Consider the following 13,357-nt stretch of genomic DNA (forward strand, 5'->3'; position numbering starts at 1 on the left):
CCTAAGTCTCCCTCCTGGATCTGGGTAACTTGGCATCTTTCATCTGCTCACCTCTGCCAGAGTGGAGGACAGACAGACAGAGCACATGACTAATTTTGTCTTAAAAAGTAGATTATCTATTGTACTTTAAATATTCCACTCACAGACCTCAGCAGTGCTACTGTGTGCAGTATAGCATTTTACACACAAAGATCAAAAACAACAACCTCTTCATCGGTCTATTTTTAAAATATTTAAAATATTCTTATAAAGTGCTTTCTATTCAATCAGTATCTTTTAAATAGATACTCATCTTTATAAACACAGTTAGGGGTACATATTCTGACATAGGACTATGTTTCGCCACAGGCTGTTTACAGGAATTCCCCCTTTAATTGCCGGTTCCATATTACCCACGTTATGCTGATAGAAAATTTATAAGCACTTTATAAGAATACTAGTCTTTAAGCCAGTTACATTAACGCATGCTAGAATAGATGTGTGTCTGTCTTTCTTTTTTTCTTTCTCTCTTTTTCCTTGGCCGCTGACTGTCTTTTTTTATTTGTCTCTCTCTCCTTGGACTGTCTTTCTGTCTGTTGCTCTGGCCCCCTGTCTGTCTGTCATTCCCCTTTTCCTCTCCCCCTGGCCACCTGTTGTGCTATGCCTGCCTGCTCCGTAGCCCCCTTCTGTCCCCCCCCCAAAGCAAAGCTTGATTGCTGTCTGGCCCCCAGCACACCCCTCCTCCCAGAGCAGCCCCTTTTCCTTCTTGCCCTGGCCCCCTGCCTGCCTGTATTGCTCCCGTTCTTACCCTCTCTCAATCCTGGCTTCCTGGTGTCTTCTGGCCCACCGGCACAAACCGCTGCCGGCGCCGCTGCTCCTCTTCAAAGCAGCCGGCTGAAGCAAACCTTGCAGGCTACTCTCCACCTCGGATCACGTCAGAGAGAATGTGCTACCGAGGAGAAGAGTGGCTTGCGAGGTTCGCTACAGCCGGCGGTGGCAGCGGTTGGTGAGTGATGGCGGGAGGGGAAGTCACTGGTGTGTTCTCCTTGCCTCTGTTCGGAAATCGAATTCGGCACAGAGTTAGACACCACGGTGGCAGGGATCACAAAACCCTAAATGTGCATGCGTGCTTAGGGTTTTATTATAGAGCGGGGGTCGGCAACCCGCGGCTCCAGAGCCGCATGCGGCTCTTTTCCACCTTTGCCGCGGCTCCGGTAGTGTGTCACGCAGGTATGCAGCTTACAAGTCCGGCGTCGCGGCGGGAAATAGCCATGCTGAGCAGTGAGCTCAGCACGTACACAGATGAAAGCCTTGCTTGCTGATTGGTCCGGCGGCCCCGCCCCGCCATGCCGCCGTACCAATCAGCAAACAAGGCTTTCATCTGTGTACGTGCTGAGCTCACTGCTCAGCATGGCTATTTCCCACCGTGATGCCGGACTTGTAAGCTGCATGCCTGCATCGCCAGAATTTAGGTAGGCTGTTTTCATCCCCGTGGGAGTCCCGTGGGCCAGGGGGCGTCCCCGTGGGAGTCCCGTGGGTCAGGGGGGCATCCCCGTGGGAGTCCCGTGGGCCAGGGGGAACAGGGAGACAGAAAGAAAAAGTTGGGGGAGAGAATGAGGTCTGGAGGAGAGGAAACATACAGGAGGCTGAAAGAAAGGAAGATATAGTGAGATGGACACAAAGAAGGGTGATGCTGGAAAATAGGTGGAATGGTAATTCTGACAAACACAGAAGGGAAATGCTGGATCAAGGAGAGATGGGGCTCAGGCTGGATGGAATGAGGAGAAATGCCTTGTTGGCCCGGAACTTCCTCTCCTATGTCAGAATTGACGTCAGGGAGCGGAATGCTGGTCAGCGCGACGCTTCTGCAGGGAAAGCTTGGGACAGCGGTGGCTTGGGGGCTATTCCCCGATGGCGGTGGCAGCAAACCGAGTGGCTTGGGGGAGGGCACGGAGAAAGAAAGAAAGGGGGCAGACAGAGACAGAAAGAAGGGGGAACAGGGAGACAGAAAGAAAAAGTTGGGGGAGAGAATGAGGTCTGGAGGAGAGGAAACATACAGGAGGCTGAAAGAAAGGAAGAAAGATTGGATGCACAGTCAGAAGAAGAAAGTGCAACCAGAGACTCATGAAATCACCAAACAGCAAAGGTAGGAAAAATGATTTTATTTTCAATTTAGTGATCAAAATGTGTCTGTTTTGAGAATCACTAGAACGAAAATGGAGAAAAGACAAATCATTAAGTAACTTGGAATTATTCAAAGAACACTCAAAATTTTATAAAACCAAAATAAATCATGCAAAAACAAAATATTATTCAGGTATGATTCAAAAAGCTTCAAATTCCTCTACTCTCTATCGCATATTAAATTCTATTACATACTCAAATAAACGGAAAAGCCAAGAAAATGAACTTAACCTCTCTGCCCAGGAACTAGCTAATTACTTTACCGAGAAAATTGATAAGATCAGATCTACTTTTACCTCAATTTCTTCCGGTCAAGAGCCAATCGAGTCTAGCATATTATCTTCAAAATGTTCCACCTTTAAAATTCCTAATTTGACAGAGATAGAATCCACTCTTAAATCTATCAATACAAAAGGTTCTCCAATCGACTCAATTCCCCCTTTTTTTCTAAAGCGCTTCATTAGGATCTTTGGCTCTGCAATTCTTACTCTGGTAAGTGAAAGTTTAAAACAAGGCATCGTCCCCAAAGCTTGGAAAAGTTCTATCATTCATCCTATAATCAAAAACCACAAAACTAGCGCTGAAGACATGTCAAATTACAGGCCTATTGCTAACTTACCATTTTTGTCAAAACTAACAGAGAAGATTGTATTCAATCAGATCTCAGAATTCATTGAAAAAACAAATATTCTTCACCCCAATCAAACTGGTTTCCGACAACATCACTCTACCGAACACTCACTAATAGGCATGTCCACTATAATTCATTACTTCTTAGACCATCATCAATCCGTTCTATTAATCTCTTTAGATCTTTCATCCGCCTTCGACACAATTGATCACGAACTTCTACTTCATAGACTTCAATCAATAGGAATTACAGATCAAGTTCTCTCCTGGTTTCAATCATATTTTTCTGATCGCTCCTCATCAGTTTCTTTTAACAACTCTACTTCTAATACTTTTACTTCAACTAATGGCGTCCCCCAAGGCTCCATACTGTCTCCACTATTATTTAATATATTTCTCGCTCCACTATTAACCTTATGCCAATCAATTGGCTTTAATGTCTTCGCTTACGCTGACGACATACAACTTTTACACCCTATTGATATCAATAATCCTTCAGATACTTCTGAGATCAATGCAAAATTAGAAAAAATACATCTTTGGCTAAACAATAATAGACTCGCATTAAACATTAATAAGACTAATGTATTACTCTTTCCCTGGAAAGATAACCCAAAGCTTAAATTTCCTATTGCCATTAAGGATCATCCTATACAAGAGGTAGATAATATTAAAATATTAGGCGTCATCTTTGACCGTAAACTTTCCTTTCACAACCACATCAGCAATGTCATTAAGTCATCATTCTTTAGGCTTCGTCAAATTCGTTCTGTTTCACAATTTCTTAACAATAATTCACTCAATATTCTTATCCACTCTCTCATTATATCCAAGATAGATTACTGTAATGCACTCTTTAAAGGCATAGCTCTAAAAGAAATCAAACGTTTACAGATCATACAGAATACCTCGGTCAAGCTTATCTTTAAAGCCAAAAAATTCGACCATGTCACTCCACTTCTTAAGGAAGCCCATTGGCTTCCTGTTACTCACAGAATCATTTATAAACTCAGCTTGCTTACTTTCAAATCTCTTTCTCTCAAAACTCCGGCTTTTATATATAAATCATTAATCCCTTACACCGCGAATAGAACATTAAGATCTACCGACCAACATCTACTGTCAATCCCATCTCTTAAAATCATAAACACAAGACGCCAATATATTTTTTCCGTCACTGCTCCCCAAACCTGGAATTCTTTACCTTACCACTTGAGACAAGAAGTCAACCTAGAGAAATTCAAAAGTAACCTGAAAACCTTTCTATTTAATGATGCCTTCATAAATTAATAATAATTTCATCATAAATCAGTTTCAGGACCAAGCTTCACCCCTTCCTCATGTTCCTTCCCTAAATGTGATCCCCATCTTTATTTTATATTGTAACTTCTTGCCTTCTCTTTCCCATTTGTTTCTAGTATTGTCATTTTTTGTCTTAAGTTCAGTCAACTATCCTCAATTTATTACTATGTTTATAATGTAATTTTTAATGTACATCGCTTTGAATTAAGAAAAAGCGATTAATCAAAACTGAATTAAACTTGGAAACTTGGAATTTATATCTGCTGTCTATATTTTGCACTATGGCTCCCTTTTACTAAACCGCAATATCGTTTTTTAGCGCAGGGAGCCTATGAGCATTGAGAGCAGCTAACTGCATGATCCTGTATATAGCATTAAGATAAGAAACAATATATGCAGTGTTAGATTTGTTTTATAATGGTTTTGCGGCTCCAAGTTTTTTTTTCTTTTCGAAAACGGGTCCAAGTGGCTCTTTATGTCTTAAAGGTTGCAGACCCCTGTTATAGAGGATTTAAAATATTTTAAAAATAGACTGATGAAGAGGTTGTTGTTTTTGATCTGTGTGTGTAAAATGCTATACTACACACAGTAGCACTGCTGAGGTCTGTGAGTAGAATATCTAAGGTATAATAAATATACAGGGCCTATTTATAAGAATAAGAGAAAAGGAAAAACCCACAAAACTTGCTATTAGTGACCAATACAGTTTCATCTTTTCTCTGAAAAAATGAAATCTGATTGGGCACTATGGGCAAGTTTTCTCACACATCCCACCTGACACACACACACTTCTCTTTCTTATGGTATGGGGTATAGTATTACCGTATTTTCGCGGATATAACGCGCGCGTTATACGTGATTTTACGTACCGCGCATACCCCTCGCGCGTTATATGCCTGAGCGCGGTATACAAAAATTTTTAAACATAGTTCCCACCCCGCCCGACGCCCGATTCACCCCCCCCAGCAGGACCGCTCGCACCCCCACCCCGAACGACCGCTCGCACGCGCTCCCACCCGCATCCACGATCGGAGCAAGAGGGAGCCCAAGCCCTCTTGCCCGGCCGACTCCCCGACGTCCGATACATCCCCCCCCCCGGCAGGACCACTCGCACCCTCACCCCGAAGGACCGCCGACTCCCCAACAATATCGGGCCAGGAGGGAGCCCAAACCCTCCTGGCCACGGCGACCCCCTAACCCCACCCCGCACTACATTACGGGCAGGAGGGATCCCAGGCCCTCCTGCCCTCGACGCAAACCCCCCTCCCCCCCAGCCGACCCGCGACCCCCCTGGCCGACCCCCACGACCCCCCCACCCCCCTTCCCCGTACCTTTGGAAGTTGGCCGGACAGACGGGAGCCAAACCCGCCTGTCCGGCAGGCAGCCAATGAAGGAATGAGGCCGGATTGGCCCATCCGTCCTAAAGCTCCGCCTACTGGTGGGGCCTAAGGCGCGTGGGCCAATCAGAATAGGCCCTGGAGCCTTAGGTCCCACCTGGGGGCGCGGCCTGAGACACATGGTCGGGTTTGGCCCATGTGCCTCAGGCCGCGCCCCCAGGTGGGACCTAAGGCTCCAGGGCCTATTCTGATTGGCCCACGCGCCTTAGGCCCCACCAGTAGGCGGAGCTTTAGGACGGATGGGCCAATCCGGCCTCATTCCTTCGTTGGCTGCCTGCCGGACAGGCGGGTTTGGCTCCCGTCTGTCCGGCCAACTTCCAAAGGTACGGGGAAGGGGGGTGGGGGGGTCGTGGGGGTCGGCCAGGGGGGTCGCGGGTCGGCTGGGGGGGAGGGGGGCTTGCGTCGAGGGCAGGAGGGCCTGGGATCCCTCCTGCCCGTAATGTAGTGCGGGGTGGGGTTAGGGGGTCGCCGTGGCCAGGAGGGTTTGGGCTCCCTTCTGGCCCAACTACACAAAGGTACGGGGAAGGCGGGTGGGGGTGTCGTGGGGGTCGGCCAGGGGGGTCGCGGGTCGGCTGGGGGACGGGCGGAGGTTCTTGGGGGGGGGGCGGTCGTTGGGGGGAGGGGGTTTGCGTCAAGGGCAGGAGGGCCTGGGATCCCTCCTGCCCGTAATGTAGTGCGGGGTGGGGTTAGGGGGTCGACGTGGCCAGGAGGGTTTGGGCTCCCTCCTGGCCCGATATTGTTGGGGAGTCGGCGGTCCTTCGGGGTGAGGGTGCGAGTGGTCCTGCCGGGGGGGGGATGTATCGGACGTCGGGGGGGGGCATCAGGCTTTCAGGATGGGGACAGACCTTCAAGGGGGGACAGGACTTCAAGGGAGGACAGTGCACGGAAGTCAGGGGGGGTGAACGGAGAGTCGGGACAGCGCACGGAAAGTCAGGGCGGGCGAAAGGAGAGTCGGGCAGCATGCGCGTTATATGCCTGAGCGCGGTATAGAAAAGTTTTTGTGCATATCATCGTGATTTCTGCGCGCTATACCCCTGTGCGCGTTTTACAATGGTGCGCGTTATATCCGCGAAAATACGGTAGTTAAGCATATTTTTAATGGTAACTCTCAAGCAACCAGAAACTACATCTATCCAGAATCCTTATGGGTGTCGAATAACTGAGTCCACTGTATTAGCTTTATACCACTCCTAGCCACCTGTAATGGAACCAACACTTCAGTAATCTTGCCCTGAGGGAGGTAAATGCTTGCTTATTTGCCATGAATTACAGCATGTTTACATTTCTGTAATATTCAACACAATATGACACTGCTTTTAAGTTTGCAGAGGATTCATTTCCTAAGCTTTTAAGTTTGCAGAGGATTCATTTCCTAAGGCATGTTTTTTTTTCTGTTGATATGTAGATTAATTTTTTTTAACAACTTTTTCCTCTGGGTTACATTTTTACATAAAATGGGTTACAGTCTTTTACATAAGACTGGCTGAACTCCTCTGTTTCACATAATCAAGGCTATCAAAAGTGTTTTCACATTTTAAAGAACATGAAGTCTGTAAAAATGATCTGCTTTCTTCTCCCTCCTACCACTATTTTTTGCAAATGTCTGGACATCCTCCAGGGTGTTGAGTTGTTCTTGTGGACAGCTAGAAACACACAAAGCGATGGCATTTATATTACTGTTTCTGATTTCCAGACTGCAGGAATTAAAAAAAAATATGTGCCTGAAATAAAAAAAAAATAAAAAAAATCAGTTATAAAATGTTGTCTGTATCATGGATGCTAACTGCTTTAAATCATGATTATTTATTTTAGAGCAGGGATTCTCAACGAGAGCCACAGGTTTTCAAGGTTATGCACACCTCATTAGATGTATCTACAAACATTTGAAACAAAGCTGAATTTGCACAACTTTATAATTGTAAAAGGCCAACCAGTTTGTGGCCCTCAAGAACAGGGATTGATGACAATTCCCATCTTAAAGCAAAATGCTAGCTCGACTGTCCAGATTTTGTAATTTAGATCACTATTTCAGAAATATATCTATGTGCAAACAATGGTATTTACACATACGTATCAATCATTGTATCTTCAAAGTTACACATCTACATATCAACAAGCCCGATCACTGAGGCCAGCTAATAGACTTCTTTTGGAAGTACCATCTTAATTTGGAGGAATACAGAGCATGATTTTTATAAATGTTGCAGGACCACATTGAACTGAAACAGATGAAAGTTTTGTAGAATTTAAAATAAGACTTCAAATCTTTCCTTTTTGTACAAGTATACTGGGGGAGGGGGGGGTTGCAACTCGGACCCTATAAGTAGATTACAGAGACTGATGTTATGATGAGAAAGAAAGATCGTTACTATTTATTTATTTTTAAAATTTATATCCTGCTTATACCTAGGTGGGTTACAGAATAAAGCGTACATAAATTATCAATACATAGGCATAATTTAACATGATAATATGATAACATTCAAATCCACATTCCTCCTTCATCTTAAGTCACTATAATATAAACGATGAAAACCTTTCCTAATAGTTGTACTGCTCAATCTTATTATATAAACATACACTGTTTGGCAACTTGTTCTGTAATCTTTTAATATTTCTGCTTTGATCAGTTAATTTAGCATAAAATAGCCTGTACAAATAGCCTGTTTTAAGAAATCTACAAAACTGTTCAATATTCTTACACAATCATATGCTACCTGCCAACTTATTTCATAGACCCGCAGCAGCCACTGAAAATGCAGAATGACATGTTACAGCATAATGTATGGTATCCACAACCAATTGTCTAAAAACCGCCCAAGTCGGCACTTGGATGATCAAAAAGACAGGTTGTCCAAGTGCCGATACTCAAAACAGGTTTTTAGACGTATCATGGGATTTTTTAGGGCTCTGAATCCCACTGTGTGCCCAGAGCCGAAAGGGGCATTTTTGAAGGAGTGGTTAGGGCAGGATGAAGGCTGACCTAGACTTAGTTGTGGTTCATAGACAACCCTGCGAAAGACAAAGGTGCGCGCCTCCGTCTTGCGCTCAGTTGTTGGCGCGTGCCGAAGAAAATTACAGTTTTTAGGGGATCCGACGGGGGTTTTTGTTGGGGAGCCCCCCCAGTTTACTTAATAGAGATCGCGCCGGCGTTATGGGGGGTTGTAACCGTCCACATTTTACTGTAAACTTAACTTTTTCCCTAAAAACAGGGAAAAAGTGAAGTTTTCAGTAAAATGTGGGGGGTTACAACCCCCCAACCCCCCCAACGCCCCCCCAACGCGGCGCGATCTCTATTAAGTAAAGTGGTAGGGTTCCCCCACACACACCCCCCGTCGGAGCCCTAAAAACAGTAATTTTGTGTGGTGCGCGCCCCCGCGCTGCGCTCAATTGTCTGGGCGCGCCTTTGTCCCGGCGCGTTTTTGACCTGACACCCTTAGTTGTACTGCAGGGATAATCGAAAGTTTTACGAGGCTGCCTGGACAGAACTTATACGTTGTGACTTAGGTGATCTAAAACTAGGCATAAGTGCCCAGAAGGCATCCAAAGTGACCAAATAACCACTGCATGGACAACATACAGACCCCCCACACACTCCCCCAGTGATCACTGACCCCCTCACGCCGCCATATAAATAAAAATAAAAACATACATACCTGCTTCCAGAACATAAGCACTTAGCATAGGAAAGCCTAGTAGAGCTGCACAGAGGTGGCTTAAGTAGTCTGGGGGGTGGGCTAGTGAACCACAGAGAAGAGGACCCAGGCCCATAAGCCACGCTAACCAAAAAAACACAAACCCTATTGTACTGCCATATAGGTGCCACCTGCAGCCATAAGGGGCTATTGGGGTTGTAGACAGGTGGGTCTAGCGGGTTTGGGGAGGGCTCAACATTACTTATTTGGAAGTTGAGGCGAGTTGTTTATGTTGCACCCTTTTTGTGAAGTTCACAGCAGTGCCCTGTAAGGTGCCCCATTGCTGTGTTGCCATGTCTGGGTGGCCAGTCCATCACTTTGCTGGCCCCTCCCACGTCCAAAAGGTCTTGTTCTAGGCATTTGGGACTTGGGTGATTTTTTTGATGAGAATGTGGTATAAACAGAGATGGTGGATGTAGACGATTTTTGATAAAAGATTTATTTTGGATGTACTTTCCGAGTATGGATATTCTGCCGACTTTGGGCAACTAGTGCCCTATGTCTAAATTGGACTTAGACGTTTCTTTTGATTATGGCCCTCCATGTGTGTTTGATTTTATTGTGGGTGTGACCACATGTACTCCACGTTGAACTGCTTAGCAATAATGTGAAATAGAAATGAATTTAATAAAATAAACATCACAAGCATAAGTTAACAGTGTTTCAGAAAGCCACTTCTTATCCATATCATGCAAAGATTTCACAAAGGGCATGGGCAGAACTTGGGTGGAACTAAAATCTACATGCTTATTCCCCCTTGTACAAAGGGAATGCATGTGTGTGTGGGGAGAAAATACCATGTTAGGTCAAAGGCATACATAGGTGTTTATAAAATGCTCATTTTAGTCAGGGTTTGACACAAGGGATTAAGGGAATCATTCTTCTTAACCATAAGTAGTTTAGTTTTACCTCCAAAATGAAACCAAGTTAAAAACTGTGGCCTCATTTTCATGTGCAAATTTGCAAAACAAGGCAGCAGCACCCACTTACAAGTACAGGTTTCAAAAATTACCAGTTACACATGTAAGTGTTCACACATTCACACGGAAACTGCCGGTTTATGCCATTAATTTTCCCATTGAATATCTTTGCAAAATGGCAGCTTATACTGGCACATAAATGGGCCCTCCTGCAGTTATGGTTGTGCTCTTCCAAAATATCACCAGGACTGAGCACACCCCGACCTGAATGTTTCGATTCTGATCTCTATGTTCTATGTAGCTCAGAATCCCACAGCAAGAGTGGTGACAGGAAACGAAAGATTAGGTTCTTACCTTTGATAATCTTCTTTCTTGTAAATCCACGCTCTATTCATGGACAAGTGGGTTATGCATTCCATGTCGCAAGACTGCTTGCAGGAAGACTCATTTACATAATTTTTTCAGACCCTCCCCTCTTACCTCAGGACTGCCCTTAGGCTTCCATTTCATGCAAAAGCAGACAGTGATACCTGTAGAAGACATAGACAAAAGGGAGGGGTACGGGGACACTCCCCGACAAATAAGTCTAATCTGCTCATAACATTAAAAGCCACAACAATCAAACAATTTAAACAGGTATTTAAATAGCATAAACCTGAAAGAAATTGTGCTATAAAGAGACATAGCCTGTACTAACAGAAGGGGGGGGGGCTCTACAGCTAGGGACCCTCCAAGGCAAAGTGGATGGTACTCTTAGAAGGCTGGTCAAGAAACCATAAATCCAGTTTACCAGTACTTATTAAGGCACACAACCGGCGAATCAGCAACTTCCAGGGCGGGTTCCACCTTGAACTATTACGGCTTTGGCGGTATATAAGAATAAAAATATTATTATTATTATTTTGTTCTTGTACAATCCTGCTCTATTCCTGGACAAGTGGGACCTAACAGAGCTTTAGTAAGAGGGCTCCTAAGTTTACTCAGCTTGGAATCAATCTGGAATATTCTACAAAAAAAGGTAAATTTTTAAATATCAATGTTCTGGTCACAAAAGCAAAGTTTGAGAGGAATGATAGCCATTTTCTATACTTTTGTGGTATAGGCAATTAAGAAATAACACTTATTACCCAGAAACAAAAAAACAAACAAACCTAAAGGGCTCCTTTTACAAAGCCACTGTAGAGATTTCTACCATGGGCCGACGAGGCAAATGCTCCAACCATCATAGGAATTCTACTGTGGCTTTGTAAAAACTGGCAAAAATGTTGTTACAAAGTAAAATTAACAATCTGCCTGATCTTTAAATGCTATTTTTAAATATTATTTTAGCTCATTGAAGTGAAAATGAGGGAGATGTTAAAAAAAAACCAAAAAAAAAACCACACAATACTCTACATCAGGGGTGCCCACACTTTTTGGGCTTGTGAGCTACTTTTAAAATGACCAAGTCAAAATGATCTACCAACAATAAAATTTAAAAAAAAAACCACAACGCACACTGTACGCATACAATTGTTAATTATCATTCCTATTCTGGGGTTTTTTCAAAGAGGTCAAAGGAGATGACTCTATGCACTGTCACCTCAGTAACAACCATACAAAAATAGACAAATACCCACCCCCTCCCTTTTTACTAAACCACGATAGCAGTTTTTAGCGCATGGAGCTGCGCTGAATGCCCAGCGCTGCTCTCGACGCTCATAGGCTCCCTGCGCTAAAAACCTCTATTGCGGTTTAGTAAAAGGGGACCATATTGTAAAATATAGAGAGCAGATATAAATTCAGACACATTTTGATCACTAAATTAAAAATAAAATCATTTTTTCTACCTTGTCTGGTGATTTCATGAGTCTCTGGTTGCACTTTCTTCTTCTGACTGTGCATCCAATCTTTCTTCCCTTCTTTTAGCCTGTATGCTTCCTCTCTTCCTGACATCATTTCCCCCCCCCCCAATGTTTTCTTCTTCTCTCCTTGCCCTCTCTTTCTTTCTCTCTTCATGCCCCCATTCTTTTTTTCTGTTTCTCTTCTTTCCTTCTGTCTCCCTGCCTGCCCTCTTTCTCCCTCCCTGCCCACCCACAAGCCACTGCTTCTGCCGCTGCCATCGGATAACAGGCCCCCAAAGCCGTCCGCCGCCGGCCAAGCTCTCCTTGCTTCGGGCCCACCAGCATTCCTCTCCCCGACGTCAATTTTGCCGTCGGAGAGGAAGTTCCGCTGGCCAGAACTTCCTCTCCGACGGCACAATTGAGGTCGGGAAGAGGAAGGCTGATCGGCCCAAGATCGACATTTTGGGAAAAATGCTGCCGGGTCCTGCCTTTGAGGAAACAGAAAGTAGGCAGGACTTGGCAGCAAGAAGAGCAAATCGCAAGCTTCACTGACCTGTCTCCCGCTTTAGCCCGCGAACAGGGCTCTAACATGTGCGTGCCGGCTTCACTTCTTACCCCCTCCCCCTCCCCGGACATAACTTCCGGTTTCAGAGGGAAGCGAAGGGAAGCCGGTACAAGCACATGTTAGCCCCCGGAGCATAAGTTCTCCAAGCCTTTTTTTGTTTTTTTTTTTTAAATGTTGAGCAGCGGAGGCAGCAGCAGAATTCAGGAGCGGGCCAGTCAGGAGGGGAAAAAAGAGAAGGGAACCCGTTCTGCGATCGACTGGGGTCGCCTGAGCGAGCGACCTGTCGATCGCGATCGACGCGTTGGGCACCCCTGCTCTACATAAACAAAGATATCAGAAAATCCACCCACACATGATTATACAGTCATATACTAAAATAAAGGACATTCATGCACGAGGGCCTAAAATAAAAACTAAACTTGTTGCCAAAGAAGAAAGAGACTAATTTTGAAATTTTTATCTGTGGGGGAAAAAAGGTGAAACTCCAAACATCATGCAAAGAATAACAGAAATAAAACAAATTGCAGAGTTTGTATGCTCTTAACATAACAACGTGGAGGGGCGTAATCAAAAGATACGTCTAAGTCCGTTTTGGGCCTAAGTCGTTGGTCGCCCAAAGTCGGCAGTGCCTACAGTCCAGTCTCAAAAAATACATCCAAAATATATATTTTTTGAGAATCGTCTAATTATTCGTCCAGTCATTTGACGTCCAGACCGCTAAGTCGTCTATCTTTATACCCCATTCTTGTCCAAAAAAATCATCAAAAACGCCTAGAACAAGACCTTTTGGAAGTGGGAAGGACCAGCAAAGTGATGGACTGGACACCCAGACATGGCAACACAGTAGTGGGGCACCTAACAG

The 13,357-nt window shown here is 44.6% G+C and overlaps 1 protein-coding gene across 7 annotated transcripts in view; it reads right to left on the reverse strand.

The window, feature by feature from the left end:
* Positions 1–13,357, reverse strand: part of SLC44A3 (solute carrier family 44 member 3) — a 125,514-nt gene that overhangs the window by 74,599 nt on the left and 37,558 nt on the right. For all 7 annotated transcript variants that reach the window (XM_033916298.1, XM_033916300.1, XM_033916299.1 and 4 more), the window contains one exon: positions 7,077–7,213. In XM_033916298.1, the coding sequence (XP_033772189.1) occupies positions 7,077–7,213 (137 nt within the window). The remainder of the gene's footprint in view (positions 1–7,076; positions 7,214–13,357) is intronic.

Source organism: Geotrypetes seraphini, chromosome 12 (genome assembly GCF_902459505.1).
Source record: "Geotrypetes seraphini chromosome 12, aGeoSer1.1, whole genome shotgun sequence".
Taxonomy (NCBI): Eukaryota; Metazoa; Chordata; class Amphibia; order Gymnophiona; family Dermophiidae; genus Geotrypetes; species Geotrypetes seraphini.